Source organism: Centruroides sculpturatus, unplaced genomic scaffold (assembly GCF_000671375.1).
Source record: "Centruroides sculpturatus isolate CEXI.00-Female unplaced genomic scaffold, Cexi_2.0 scaffold44, whole genome shotgun sequence".
In the NCBI taxonomy this organism is placed as follows: domain Eukaryota; kingdom Metazoa; phylum Arthropoda; class Arachnida; order Scorpiones; family Buthidae; genus Centruroides; species Centruroides sculpturatus.
The window spans coordinates 1,214,260-1,231,008 of NW_019384307.1; the positions used below are offsets into that span (position 1 = coordinate 1,214,260).

The 16,749-nt window shown below is 30.6% G+C and overlaps 1 protein-coding gene across 3 annotated transcripts in view; it reads left to right on the forward strand.

Moving 5' to 3' along the window:
• The window catches only part of LOC111619739 (ras-related protein Rab-14), a 67,295-nt gene extending 50,558 nt beyond the window's left edge, over window positions 1–16,737 (forward strand). Inside the window, exons 7-9 of one of the 3 annotated variants that reach the window (XM_023361566.1) lie at window positions 3,314–3,382; window positions 5,953–6,090; window positions 14,464–16,737. In XM_023361566.1, coding sequence (XP_023217334.1) covers window positions 3,314–3,382; window positions 5,953–6,055 — 172 coding nt within the window. In that variant the 3' untranslated portion in view covers window positions 6,056–6,090; window positions 14,464–16,737. Of the gene's footprint in view, window positions 1–3,313; window positions 3,383–5,952; window positions 6,091–14,460 lie in introns of all 3 variants that reach the window. The other 2 variants (XM_023361548.1, XM_023361557.1) reach the window with 2 other exon arrangements.
• The last annotated feature ends 12 nt before the right edge of the window (window positions 16,738–16,749 follow it).

A 16,749-nucleotide genomic window follows, 5' to 3' on the forward strand; every position in this document is an offset into this window, starting at 1 on the left:
AAGAAATCAGAATCTTCTGAGATATATGACAAGAAATATCCTATGATGCAAAATAATCGTCTAGTCAAGATGATTTCAATGTTGGTTAGCTTGGAGATCAACAACATTTACCAGCTGAAGTCGAAGCTTTATTGCAAGGAGAAGGTGGTGTATGAGACAACTCTTCCAATAATAAGTAAAAAGAACAAAATTAAAAAAGAAAGTATTACAGTTGAAAAAGACATCCTGAATTAAGTGAATTAATGGCAAACAGTTGAAATGTAGATCATAATAGTAAGTTGTAAAAATTATGCCAACAACCTGAAATGATCATATCAAACAAATTTATTCAGATTAAAAAGAAAAATCTGTAATAAATTATTACAAAGATATTAGAAAATATTGTCTTTGATGATATTTTTATTATCTTTTTTATAATAACATCCAGAGACAACAAAATAACAGATGAATCATTGAAAGTGTACTTGACACATTAATTTCCATTCTGCTGATTTGAGACATTTTTATAGTCAGTGACAAGTAAAAACAAAAATCTATAGTCAACTATCTGTTCCTTTCAGTATCACCGTTACAAACTTAATTTTCTTTTTCTCAAAATCTGAATAAGAGGTCATTCAATCCTTTTTAAGTCCTTTTTGATTGTTCGCTCTTTCCCAATACATTTTTCACTGTTTTTTAGATTTCCCTGCTGAGGTTACACTTGATTTGCTACCTCCTGATACTAGAATAAAGCATTTCTATGAAATAGATCTAGAATACATTAATTTATTCATATTTTCTGCCAAACAAGAATAATTTTAAAAATAGGCCACTAATAAATCAAAAAAAAATTTCTGGTTTACCACAGAAGACTCTGATGACATTGTACAAGACATTGATTTTTATCATTGATATTTGGTATATAATTAATTTTTATGAAAAATATACAGAAAAATTAGCTCCTACATGTGCTTTTTTTTTCTAAAAATAATTGTATTTATTTATATTATTTTATTAATACTTTTAATTATTTACTTATTAAATATTAAATAAATAAATAAATGTTATTAATATTTGTAAAAAAATAATGTTAGTTTTTAGATGCTTTCAGATTCTGAAATGAAACTTAAGTTTTCCTCCAAAAATGGTAAAGTAATTTTTGTAACATAATGCCATCTATTGGAGAAATAGTATAGTAAACTTAAAACAACAGTGTAACATCAGTGACATTAAAATAGGTTTATAGAGCATTTTTCACAATGAACGTTTGACATAAATCAAAGCCAAAAAAGCGATCACTGTGTGACTGAGAAGAAATCAGATCTGTTTATAACATTAAATAATGTCAGTTTTTAAAAACCATGAAGTTTTAATTAATATATAAATTCAATGTTAGCATTGTAATTTTATAGAATACTAAAATTTATTTACTTATTAATTATATATTGCTTTAATTTTCTTTCCATTTGATAAGATGCTTAACAATTAGGTTAACAATGTTTGCTATACACTCCTAGGCTGTTCGACCAATTGCTGTGAAACACAGCAATTACATTAACGTACTTCAGAATTAGATAATGTTGTACATCCTAAAATATCAATTGGATTTCTATATACCAATTAATTTCTGTCAGTTTGTGCATATATCTTACTGATAACAAATTTACATAGCTAAAAGTTTGCTATAATATAGCTACAATATAGCTATATTATACATAAAACTAATGTGCTGTATCTTCATGACCTCATGTATAGAAGAATATTCATATCTGAGTCATAATTAAAGTTTTTACTTTATTTGTAAATTTTTATTTGTTTGTTTTATAATTTGATTGTTTATTAGTAATTCTTGTATGAATTTTTTAAATTTGAGTGGTTGAAAAATTTTAACTAATATAATTTGCAATAAATTTTAATATAGGAACATTTTTAATGTAAAATAAAAACTTTGGGGAAAATTTGCAAGTGAACATGTTATGTAAATATTATTATTTTATTGATTAAAATTATATTTCAAATAATGATAATAGTAATAATAGTATGATAAAATTTCTTATAAAAATAGCTTATGTAATATTCCTACTTATGTTAATACAGTGGATTCCGCTTAACTGGGATACATTGGGACTAATCCATTTTGGCCCAATTAAGCAGCTGCCCCAATTAAACGAACTAATAATAAATTGTACAATAAAATATGTAATACGTAGGTAAATAAATAAGTAGGTAAAACATAATAATTAGGTACCTGTTTTAATGCTTTATTAAACTAAAATACAGAAAATATTTGTACTATAAATTTGCCAGATTCACGACGATAACTGATTTGCATAATGCTAGTGTTACCAAATATTAGTAGTGATGTAAACAAAGGGCTGACCATTCGATCCTTTCCTGATTGAATTTTTCCTTTCTTTTTAGTTAGAACATGTTCTAACTAAAAAGAAAAGGGTTCGTCCAAAAGTCATTTTACGGTCTTCCTTTGAGCACAGTTTCCTTTTCCTTTACTTGGAGATGGTCCACTTCGGTGGGAGTGTCCATAGAATCCATCAACTTATTGCTGGTCTCAACATTGGATGGCTGCTGTCTGAATCTAGACGTAATTATGCACGCAGTACCTTCCAAGGGAACTCTAGCTGTCTTCCAACTCAGTTGAGACCTCAAAAAACTGTCCTGTGACCTTTGTCCCTTTGCTTATAAGGGAATTGTCCGATCCAATCCAGAGCAGAGTCAGTAACTTGCATTCAGGTCCACCTCCCTGTGATACATCTCGCTGTGCTCACCCCTCCAGAAAAACCAAACTGCATGAGCAAGACAAAATCACTGTCTTTGCCAATTGTTAGGCCTACACGACATTAATGTATGCAGTGCCTACATATTTTCAGAAGATTACTAAAATATATAAAAAATTGCTAAATTCCTTTTTTGCTACTGTCCCAATTAAGCAAAAAGTTGTCCCAATTAAGTGATTAAATTATGTATTAATTTATTAGTTTGTTTTCCATTCTTTGAGATCTGGCTCAATGAAGCGGCTGCCCTGATTAACCGGTGTCCCAATTAAGCAGAATCCACTGTATTTATGAAAAATTTTCTGTAAATTTTATAAATAACTGAATTTTGATAAAAATACAGAAAATCTGTATTTATTTTATTTTAATTAAGTTTCTAATCTTAAAAAAAATAATTATGCATATAATTATCTATAATACTAATTTTAGTATTATAGTAAAAGGTATAATACTAATTTTAATGGTAAATACTTTTAATAATAATGCAATTTTGTACTTACAATTTTTCTCTATAAGAAATTAAGTTATAATTTCTTTTTATATAGTGGACAAAATGTTGAAGAAGCATTCTTAGAAACTGCTAAAAAGATCTATCAAAACATTCAAAATGGAAGGTAAGAATCACATTTAGCATAAAGTGATATTAGCATAAATTTTATTTATTAAAAATACATTAGGGAATGTATTAGATAGTGGATTTCCTCTTCATCCATAATAATAAAACCTGAACAAGAAATTAAAATACATAGAGACATAAAACATTATTGTTAATTTTAAGTACAAATATAAGATAATTAAAAAGTAAGTTTAAAAATTGTAAAGTATCACATTTTAAAGTATATGCTTACATATAAGTTTGAAGTGGGAAAAGTCTTCATGTAATACTTGTTCAACATTGCTAATATTTTGTGAAATATAAAAGTAGGTTCTTTGTGAAATAGATGACCAATTGTGCATTTTTACACCATTCTGTAGGTTATGTGTATTTTGCTGGGAGGCCTTTTGACAAAGCTAATCTGACCATAAATATGCATTGAAATATTTGATATTGTAAATGGCTGAAAAATTTAACACACTAAAAGAGGGAAGTTCCAATTTAGACCTTGCTGCTTTTGGATAATGGGTATATGAATGATTGCAAAATTTATTTAATTCCAGGTATATTTTATCAAGTCTTTTAGATATTATTCTAAAAGGAAAGGAGCAGTCATGGTCAGGATTTGAAAACAATAATCTACTAGCAATTGGAAATTTGTGGAGAAGATAGAGCATAGTATGATTTTTGAAGAAACTGGTTTGCAAAAGTGCCAAAGTATTCCTTGACAGATAGCAGATTTAACAATTTTGTCTATAAGATCTATAAACACGAGTTTATTATAAAAAATGATAGTTAACTCATTCAAACAGTTAATATATTTAATTATATGAAAGATGGTAAATCAGTATTCCAACTCATAGAAACACACAAGTTTTTTGAACATTAATTTTAAGATTGGCATTTTCAGAAAGAGCTTACAAGAGGTGAAATTCTGGTTGGAGAATAATGGGATCATAATTTATTAACTTCATATCATCAGCATAAGCAAGAACAAATGATATGAGTTGACTGAGCATGTCATTAAAAATAATTTTTCAAGTGTTACTATTATTGTATTTTTGAGTGATACTGACATTTAAAACCTATTGAATTGTAAAATTCTAATATAAATGGTAAAATACAAAATATCTGTGCTGTATTTTTTTATATGGTATAAAGTAATTATGAAATTTTCCATGAATGTTAAGCAATTTTTGAAAAATTTTTTTTCTATAGAATGTTTTTGTCTGTTTTATCCATGACATTACAGGAAGTTAATGATTTTTATAATTCTAAGTATAAATAACTTTCAAATTGTTTAATTCAGTTTTGATATTAATATATCAATATGTCAAGAATCCTAGACATGGAAAGAAAATTCGTAAAAAGTTTGGTTTTAATAAGGAAGTAATTTAGTTCTCTTTCCCTTGTAAGAATGGGCTTGTTAAAGTGTCTTTATTATTCTATAATTCAAGAGTGCCATTCACTTTATTTCTGAGCTGTTTTGGTGTCAATCCATGTTTCATCACCTGTAATGATGAGTCTTAAGAATGATTTGCCTTGAGAAAGCATATCCACAGCCACTTGAAAATTATGTTTTTGGAAAAAAATTCAGTGTTTTCAGGATGACTGAAGAAGCAGTGCCCCAAGCCCAAATGATCTTTTAAAATTGCTTGACAAGATCCAAATTATGCTGGAACATGTTCAATAATGTGTCTAATTGTTAAATGATGATCATTGAGCACAAAATCTCTGACTCGAGTGATGTGGTGTTCATCACACATCACTCGAGTCAGACATTGACAACTACACTTTGATTGAAGACTATCAAAGTGTAGTTTGTCTTCAATACATTCTCTGCCTTCCTTGAACACTTGTACTTCTCACTCTTGTTTTTGATAGACTTGTTACTAAAGGCTTTTTGCAACATTTCTAGCTACTTTGAAACAGTAATTCTATCACAAAAATAAAATTTAATGCACATTCTTTGCTCAATTGCACTTGTCATTTTGAAAAATTGCTGGAGAAAAAATTCATTACACACAAAACAAGCATTTATTTACAAACAAAAACAGACCATAGAACAAAAAAATGGCATCAGTGCCCTCTTGCATGTGTACTGTTTAAATGAACTATTTCCAATACTTTTTGATCTCAGTAATATTTAGTATTTGGTATAGCATGACTTTAAAAATCTGTGATTGAATCTATCATTAAATTCAATTGCTAAATATATTAAACTTTGCTTAAACTATTTCAAAATTAGTAATTCTTGGTGTCTTAAATTTGTAACTGAAGCATTGCTATGAAATGTTCATAAACATTAATTCCAATACAATATTTATTACACATAAATTAAAATGAATGTAAATTGTTCAAAAAGTTTGTTTTAAGATTATAATAGGCTTGCTGAAATATTGTGTGTAATATCTAATAAATTAATTTATTATAAGTTAGATAATTCTTAAAAGAACCAAACTGCAGTAACAATTCAAATTTATAATTTAGTACATTTTACAATTCTTGGAATTAAATCAAGTTTAGTGTTTTAATATTTCATTTAAGAATTAAATTTTTTAAAACTCGTACATTTATTTTATTTGTTAGTTTGGATTTAAATGCTGCAGAATCTGGTGTTCAGCATAAACCGTCAGCACCAAGAAATGCCTTACACAATGATCAGCAGACTAAGGAAAGTTGTGCCTGTTAATTGTCCTCCAAGATTAAAGTTTTGATGTATAGTTGGTGAGTAAATTTTATTATAAAGATTAAAGTTTTAATTTTATTGCAATTTAAAATAAATTGCCATTAAATAAGAATGCACTTCTTTCTTTGTTGTTATTATAGTGAAAGTGTAACAATGTTATTCTATTAGTTTCTTATTCTTTCAAAATACAAAAAACTTTCATACTTATTATTTTAACAGTGGTATAATGTATTTTTTAATAATAATTATAAGTGTGTATATATATATATATATATGTATGCTAGGCTCAAAGACAGAAGTATATATATATACACGTATTTGAAAATTTATTATTACATTCTAATTCAGAGAAAAATATTGGTATTATTGAGAGTCATGGCAGTGACTGACTCCTGTCAAGTAAAAACTCACTGACTGACTATATATATAGGAATCAGAGTTTCCATTTTTTGGGGGTCGATTTCTCTGCCCCAAATGTCTAAAGTAATTCCAAATATCTTGTTCAAATGGTAATTGCTTTCTTAGGTAGTGTGCAAACTTTCAAGCATTTCTATTAAGCGGTTGCCAAAATATAAGCAATTGAAAACTCAAAAATTGCCAAAAAGCCTATACTTCTTCTTTATGAGCATCTGCAATGCCGGATAAAGAAAGAGAACAAACTACTGGGTCTAGAAAGATCAAATTTTAAACTTAATCTCTCTGATAATGAGAAGACTTATTGCAAAACTTCCAGGTCAAAGTTCATGGAGGTATCTGATAGAGAGATTTCAGTTTGGTTTCTTTTTATACAGTAGACTCCCCTATAAAATGAGTTCATATAATATGGATTCGTATACAACTGCAAAAAAATTGCAATCATATTCGTATAATTCGCTAAAATGTCATCGCCAACTCGTGTCGCGACAGGATTGGTCGAATCTAGACGTTGAGTTTAAATGAGCAGCGGACCTACTAAAAACCATTTATTATTTAACAGTCATAAAAATTTATATTTATATTAATAATGTCTCCAAAGTTCAGTGAATTTTTCACAGAAAAATAAGTTATCAGAAAACACATGCCTGCCGTTTGATGTGCCGCTTCGTGATGAAAACAAGCGTAAGCAACGGCGTGGTCGAATGGTGCACACTCAGTAAGTAATCCTACAATTTTTTGTTTATAGCATAGTTTTATGGATTATTCCCAATAAATTATACGTGTTTTGGAAATGTTGAGTCAAATTAGTCTAGAATCGATTAATTTTATGGAAAATCTTTCAAACAGCCGTAGTCCCTAAACTGCATATGTGCTGGGCTGTGATTGTCTCATGTATTTAAGGGATTGTAAAACACGAATTCATATAAAACGGAACATATCTACTGTATTATAGGGGGGTCTACTGTACTTGTAAGGATAAAACAAAACAAATGCATTGAAACAAATTGTGACAATGTATGAAGTGCCCCTTATGCTTCCACACCACGGGACTGAAGGGTCAACATCATGTTGGTGATGACAGTCATCAGGACTGACACCACTGTGTCTTTAAGAACAGATACAGAAACCTCGATGGCTTTTATATTTGTTTTGTGTGAGCAGGTATATGTATAGGCACTTGGAATTGGAATGGAGATGAATTAGGTGAAAGAAGTGCACTCTACAACTCGATTACAAAAAACAATATCTGTTTAATTATTATAAGCTATTTACAAATAGGCTGAATGTAGGTTAATTACAATTGAAAGGTTGAACATTAGTTATTGGTGATCATGTTGTATATTATATAAGGCTAGTATATTATATTTAAATGCTATTATAACTATCCTTGTAAGTCCTAGTCTAGAGAGAGAGTTTATGAAGATTTGCAAGTGGATAAATACCTTGTAGAGAATCTGAGGATGTTCCTCGTGGCCAGTCGGGTTGATGACTTGGTGAGTTGATGACTCGACAACTTGATGATTCAGATTATTCAGGTAACATTATCAGAGGGATGTATCTGACATGTGTAAGGTATTCGAGAACTCGTGTGAACTCTAGAGAGGGTGAACTTCTGATAACGACAGACAAACTGTCATAATCTGACCTTGCCTTTTATTTGGGGGGGTCTCCCCTTTTTTGGTAAAGTAAATCTCCATGTCCAATAGCGATTTATTTGTTAGGTTACTGGTGATACATTTGATGTATCGTCTTGGAAAAGGAAGTGACTCCAGGGTGAAAGATACAATCATATCCTTTGCATTTAGTAATTATGGGAAAAGTTTTAACAATTTTTTTTATTTGCTCTCACAAAATGAATTTTATTCAAAATGCTATTTAGGAATAAGAAAAGATCAAATTTATGCCAATTAAAACTTTTTAAACAATTTTCCTAAATGGTATATTGAAAGTGTCAGTCAGCAGTGTGTTGGTCAGTAGTTGCCAAGTGTCTACTGAATTGTATGTTATTGGCTTATGTCTTGATATAATACAATTATTAAACAAAAACAATTGATATTCAAACAAAAAAATCTGAGATGTAAAAAAAATTGAAAATTATTACAATTTATATGACATTCAAAATTTTTTTTAGTTTTTCTTTGGTAAAGATTATCTTTGTGCTTGGAAGCAGTACCCACAAGATTTTTATCTATATTATTGTTTTATACATTTTTCTTCCAAGTGCCAAGCTTATCTTTATCAAATAAATACTCCTAGGAAAAATTTTGAATGATAGCAAATTTTTTTACAATTTAGATAAGTAAAAACTTTTGACATCTCAGATGTTTTTGTTTGGATATAATTATTCTGTGTAAAAATAAAATTAATGAAAATTGATAAAACATGTATTAAAATAAAAAGAAAAGAAATCTTTTAATTAATTTAAGAAAATTAATTAAAAGAAATCTTTTAATTAATTTAAAATGACCCAGTATGTCCAAGAATAAACAGACCACTTTTTCATCTGCTAAGGTCTTGTTTTAAAGCTTTTCAGATGAGTTATCTTCTACTGCCTTTGAAAACTCTAAGGCTTTTTTGGAGATTTGAAAAAATAACATAGAAGTAAAATAAAAAATATAAGTTTATGATCACAATGAAAAGTACTATTCAAGACCTTTCTAACAATACCAAAAATGTTTTGCTACATTTAAAGTAACTGGAGATCTTGCACTTTAAAATAATTAAATAATTCCTTATAATAATAATACAAGGTGTGACAATTTAATTCCTAGAATGCACCTTTAAAAAATTTATATGCGGAACTGTACACTAGTAGCTATTGTCATCTTCAAATTTCTCTATTGTGCATCTAAACACTGACTTCAATGGCATTCCCATTTCTGGAAGCATGCCTGAAACTCATTTTTCGGAATATTGTTGAGTACCTGTCTCTCATTCTGTTGGATATCAGTTATATTAGAAAATCTTTGTGTTTTTAGCACAGCTTTTAATTTTGGAAATAGCCAGAAATCACAGGGAGCTTAGTCAGGTGAATAGGCAGGATGATCTAATTGGGTAATTACACTTTTTTGGCCAGAAAATGTCTCACAGTGAGTGTACTGTGACTTGGCACATTGTCATGATGAATGATCCACTTGTCAGACCACAGTTAGTCTTTTTCTTCAAATAGAACCTCATAATTTCTTCTAAATAGCATTGTTGGATGACTGTCTTTGTTCAGTAAATTCTTGTTGGACTATTCAATTGTGATTGAAGAAACACACCAGCATGGTCTTAAACTGTGAGTGCAACTTGCATGCTTTTTAGGGTGCAGTGAACTCAGATTTTCATTGCATGTTCTTACATTTTTTTTTGAGTCATACTGTAACATTTTAGTAGTGTATTTGCTTCTTTTCACACACAATTTAATATTAAGACATTGCTCTAAATTTCTGTTACCTATTTTTACATGTAGATTACATGCAGATAACTATTACCTTTCCAATAGCTAATTAATAACTAGCTCTATCAGTTTGAAATTTACGCGTGTACTAGTTCCAACATGTTCAAACACACATGCAAATGTCATTTTGTTTGAAAATTGGGTTTTCTGAGGCTAAGATTTTTAATAGGTTTTTATTTCTTTTATTTCTAACAGTTCTTGGTAGATATTTTCATTCAAATTTCCATCAATGAAAAATGGGCTGAATAATCAATTAATCAGCCCATTTTACCCACTTTCTCACTAAAACATTTACTTTTAAACTTACTAACTTTCATCATTAAAAATTCACCTATTGGTCAAAAAAAAACTTAACATTGCCTAAAAAAGGGCATCGAAATCAAGGGACCCCGAAATAAAAGACGAACATTGTAACGGACACCAAGAGTTCACCAACCTCCTCCTTTCCGCATGAATGTTCTATCACCGATCCTTTTGATCGCCCTTTGCCATAGACACCCTAGAAACGAACATTTCATTGTGAACTGTATCATCAAGCAGCCTAACTCTACCCAACCAAGAAACCTCTCCACCCTGTCATCAGGACGTTTTGAGACTTCAAGACTGATAAAGCCGATTCGACCAATCAAGGTATTTAGCATCATGCAAAAGAATGCAAGTTCTCTCTCTCTCTCTCAGCTAACTTAGTATAAAGTAACAAAAAAAATGTTATGCTAGAAAGCCTCCTGTTATGCTACTGCTACCGAAGCTTTATTCATTTTATGACACTAGAATACTACAATGTTATCTTATGTATATGTGGAAATTATATACAAAAATAAATGGGTATTTTTAATTAAGTTGTAGTGTGCACTTCTTCCGGCCGCATTGTCTCTCAGGACATCCAACTCTCAAATCCGACACTCATAAATGCAATCACTCGCACATAAACAAACGAATCACCATCACCGATCCTAACATAGGCATCACTGGCCTGGTGCCGACCCTTTGGTCACAGAAATATGCTTAAAAATTGAAGCTTGGCATTGTGGCTGTCACAATAATTGCTCTCTTGTTTTATTGTATTGCAAACTGCCAATTGGTATTGAAAATATGGAAAAGTTGATGAACAGATTTGGTTTTATAAGAGTGATGTTTTTGTTTTTCACTGACATTTGACAGTTATGACACTCTCTTCTTCTGTTCTTCTGATATATTGAAGGATGTACCTTGATATGGACAGTTATTGGGTTGTTCGGAAAGTAAGTTTGTTTTCTTTCTGTGGAAAAAAAACAATATTTTTATAATAAATAAGTATTTTATTGAATTATATATCAACCATTTTGGTCAAATACTTGTCATCGTTTCTGGTAGTAGCATTATTTCACATTCATAAAAGTTTTGATCGTTGCTTACAAAAAAAATTGACCCGAGTGATTTTTGACATTGTCATTTCAAGTAAATGTCTTACAGTTAAAAAAAATTTGTATAGACCAGAACAAGTAATAATCTGAGTGTGCTTGATCTGGCGAATATTGTTGGTGTGATAGTATGTCCCATCTAAGTTATAACAGTATCTGATGAGTTACCAAACTTGTATGAAATTTCACATTATTGTGGTAAAACACTAACCTGTTTTGATGATCCGTTCTGGCCGCCTTTTCTGTTTGATGATATTACTCAATTTGTTTACTCAATGGCAGTACACTTTTGAATCAGTTGTTAAATTGTCTGGTAAAAGCTCCAAAAAAGTTTACTTAAAATTCCACCAAACAGAGCATCTCTCTTTAAGAACATGTGGAACTCGTATATCAAACTTTGAAACGAAACCAATTTGTTTCAAGTAATCATAAACAGTTCAATTTGACAAATTTAATCTTAGTGATTTCACGTGTTATTTGGGAGTTTGCTTCAATCAGTACCTTTATTTTGTTTTCATTGGCTTCAACTGGCCATCCAGAACATGGTGCATCTTCAATTTTGAAATTGCCAGAACAAAATTTTGTAATCCAGTTTTGGCACTGCTGTTCTGTTAATACATCTTTTCCATACACATCACAATTTTTTTCTTGCTTGAACAGCATTCTTACCTTCTCGGTAATAAAAAAAAGCAAAATATGCCGAAAATGATGTTTTCAATCTTCCATATTTAATGGGACACAAAAAATGAACAATTGCACAGAATCAAACAAAATGTTTTACAAATAAGCCTTAAAATGCTAGCTGTCAAAATTTATAATGATAATACGGTTTAGAATGAAAATTGCAGGAAAAATATGACTAATCAGTCTAGCTTTTCCGAACTTACTTTCCGAACAACCTAATATGTTGAAAGATCAATCCTGTGTGATCACTGATTTTCTTCTTCCAAATTTTTTCATCTGGCATCATAGTTTCCATCTGCATGAATATTTTAACAGTTCTTCCTGAAAACACAAAAGAGATATTTTTAATATTGAAAATCTCAATCTTATGAGCTTGATTGTAATAGGCCTAATATATTTTTTTTTAACTTAGAAGGATTCAACTTGTTAATAAACCTGTGGTTAGTGGGTGGATAGTTCATATTTTGCTCATTAAACAAATATGATGCTAACTTAACATTTTGTGAAATAATCTTTGAACCAGTTTGCAATGAACCATTTGTATTGCATTATCTGATAGCCCAGATATTACTAAATTTTCTTCTTGATCTTCCAATTTTGACACACTTTTGTACATTTCTTGTACTCTTCTAACAAAGATACACTGCTGGCCATTAAAATTGCAACACCAAGAAGGAAAGCAAATAAAAAAAATGATATTTATTGTACGTAAACAGTATGGCATGAACACAAAATGATTAAATTTGCAAGCAGTTTGGGGTTAACAGGGGTGTGAAATTAGTAGACACAGTTGCCACCTTTGGCAGTAAAACGGCCCTTATCTGATTAGGCATGGAGTCAAACTGGGTTTGAATGACAGAAATGGGCAACTCATTCCATGCTGCTTCAAGTCTATGCCACACTTCATCAACCGTATTAGCTGGAGAGGGGTGGCGGGGCAGTCTCTCAGCAACCCATGACCATATGTTTTCAACATGGTGAGAGATATGGAGACTGTGCAGGCCAGGGCAAAAATTGAATACCCTCTGTATCGTGGAAGGTCAGAACACAACATGCAACATGAGGTCTTGCATTATCTTGTTGGAAGATGGCATTTCGCAGGCCTTGAAGATAGGGCACAACCACTGGACGTAAGATGTCAGAAATGTACCGATCTGTGTTCAAATTACCATTGATCTGAACTAGAAATGTGCATGTTGTGTACTCAATGGCTGCCCATATCATCACACCAGTTGCAGGGCCCCTATGCCGATATCGAATGCAGGCAGGCGACAAACGGTCTCCTGCCTCAGAGCCTCCAGACACACATACGGCCATCAGAATGCTGCAGCAGGACCGGGACTCGTCTGAAAAGACAACATTATGCCATTTCTGTATCCAGCTTTGTCAGTGGGCGCATCAGAGTTGCCGTCTCTCTCTATGCTGCATTGTCAAGGGAAGCCAAAGTAATGGTCGCCGTGCTGACAGTCCACGCTGCTGCAAACATCGTCACACCATACGAGTGGATACTGAACATGCTGCAAACAAGCTCATTTCCTGACTAATTGTCCATGATGTGGTTGTACGGTTTTACATGGCTGACCTCACAATATGTCTGTCCTCTTGGGCATTAGTCATGGGAGGGCGTTGAGATCCTGCATGCTGTTTAGTAAGACCCTCAGCAACCTATCAATTCCATATTCGCATGACAGTGGTTGGATTTCAGTGCGAGTGGCAATATCACGGAATATCGAATTCCGACACTTGCTGGTAAGCATTTCTTCTTATTCGAGGCATAACACGATATTCTGATGAAACCCCAACCTTACAAAGTGATTTCTGAATGAGAAATCCACTGCACAACTTTTCTTTTATGCAGTACTTCAGATGTCGTTTGTCCCTCCTGCATCATCTAAATGCACTGAAAAACTAATCATTTGCATATCCCAACCGCTTCTTCCTTTCATATGATTTTCACGTTTGTACGATCATTCCTTCCTGGTGATGCGATTTTAATGGCCAGTCGTGTAGATTAAATAAAATTTATGTATTAAATGTGAATATCTGTATATTAAAAGCAAAATGTTCTGTCCCCATCAAAACTGAAACCAACACTTTACAAAGAAGCAGCATATAAGTAGATTACACTGGGTTGCCTGTGTGGTCTACAATTCATTCCTCGAAAAGACCACCTTCCTCTGTGGATTCTGCATGAATTCATGTAAGAGTTAACAAAGGGGAAGGCAATCTTTGTGTAGGGATAGGAAACACAAAAAGACTTCTCTTTTAATTCAGACTTGAAGTTGGAGACAGGTGTTCATTTGCTCCCATAGCAACTATTCTTTAAGTTTGATTTTTGAATAACCTTTGGTTATATACAGAATACAGATATACGGATTTAGTTTGTTTTTATATTAATTTAAGATTGTATATTTAGTGTAAATGATTAAGATTGTATTAATAACTGAAGGATTTCTATTCTCCAGAAGGATAAGAATGGATTCCACATGTGAGCACTAGATTGGAATGAATGCATTGACTGTCTTTCGTGGTCACCGGACCAGTCTTCTGCTGCAGGGAACAATAAATTGAATCCTTGGTTTCTCCATGTGACATATCCATTTGTATCTTAAATTACAAAAACTGATAGTTAATGTATAATGTGAGTAAATATTTATGATGTAAATTTTTAGAAATCCAATTCTTTCAGAGAACAAATCTATTCTCACAAAGAAAATATACACATGATTTATTGCTAAGTGATGTTTTTCCCAAAGATTTGATATGGCAGTTGCAAATTTAAAATCCTGGATTGCTAATTTATATTAGATATCTATTAAATTGGGTTTTCTGAATTCGTATTTAAAATTTAATTAAAGAAGGAAAAAAATTACCATATTTCTCCAAATAAATAAAATATAAAAATATCAAAAAAATTATTCCTTCCTTGAAAATATTTGGGAGTTTTTTCTTATTGAATTTTGAGAGTTCTATAAATGTTACACTTTAACCTGGCTGCTTTAGTATAATGCTAAAAGTGCAGCCTATAACGATAGTATATGTTTCTTCAGTAGTAATTTTATTCTATGTATCTCTACACTAAATAATAGATAGTCAGGCTCACTGTATTCAGTAATATAAACTGCTTTTTGTACAGTAGTGTGGATTTACTGTACTGTTCCAAATATGTATAATATGTAAAAGAGTAGATAGTGAAAAATTTTCTACTCTAGTTGTATGCAGAAAACTGTGTCTACAGATTTGAAAAGTTGTATTAAATCATTCGTGTTTGGGAAGAAAAACTGACTTTTAATTATTGCTTCAAATATGGTAAATTTTTTTACTTCAACAATTCCAATAACTGATTAACTTAGAGTTGTAAATTTTATAATTTTTCAAATTTTATTTTTTTTTTGAGTTATTAAAGATTGTTTGAAAATTTATCTGTAATTGTTATTTAGACATTCTATTGCTTCTATTTTTCTATATAAGTAACAGAAAGAATACCAGTTGGTCTTGAAAATTTCGAAGAAAAATTAATGCCAAAAAAGTTGCTGTGACATGTAAATTTTATCATAATTTGCACGTGTTGTTTAAACATTTTGTTTAAAAAATATAGCTTTATATAGTCTATACACATTACTTCATAAAGTTTATTTTGAAGAACTTCTATTACACAGTAGGTCAAATTTATTTATATTCTGTGATATATTATTATTTCTGTCCATCTTGACTCTTTTAGTTTTGTAATTGTTAAGGAAAATTTATGCACTTATAAAATGCACATTAATTTATGATTGCTACAAGATTTGAACTCCTGCCAGGTAATATGTGCAATCTATACAACTGGCATTTTTAGAATTGTAAATATAAAGCTTACTGTTATTAATTCGACTTGTAAATCATATTACTGTTATTTTTAAACGGAAACTTAGAAAATATGTACAGTTAGCTCGTAGTCGAGTGAGTCTACGTCTAGGAGGAAGAATAAAAAAAAAACTTAATCCCTACACCCTTATCAATAACATTGTTATATCATTAATAAATCATATTTTATCAAAAAATATAGCTATGGTTAGTATGTAGAGTATACATTAGATTTCTGTATTGGTGATATATTTATGGAAATTTTTCTTATGAGCAAAACAATGTTTAATATATCTATTTGTCGGTGTATTTTAGAGCGTGAACGATCGTTTGTGTTTATGTATATTAACTCTTTATCACACTTAATTTAAAAATAAAAATTAGATTGTGTAATATATACGAACAGCGTCAAGTAAAAAGCATTTTCTGTTACGTACCTGTTTAAATTTTGATAATTAACAGATTTCGGGCACAGTGATTAATTTTTGATCTACTGTGTAACAGATTTTCCAAATTGAGAATAATTATTGTTTTTCTGTGTGAAAGTTTTGAAAATTGTCAGATTGGTGAATGAATATCATACTTTAAATAACAATAAAAGAAGCAAACAAAATGTAGAAATGATTTTGTTATTGGTAAACAATTGTTTCTTCTATTGCTTATAAACAGGAAATAAAATACTGAATTTAGAATTATCTTAAATGAAAATCATTTATAATTAAAAACGAGATTTTTTTTAAATGTTAATCTATTAAGAAATTTTAATGATTTCTAATGTAGAACGGATTTCGTAAATATTTTTCTTTCTTATCGTAGCCGTCGTAGAACTTTTTGATCCTCCTTCCCGGTATTTGTAATTTCTTTCATGTTAATCGAACTTGTGTATAATATCCATAACGAAAAACCAT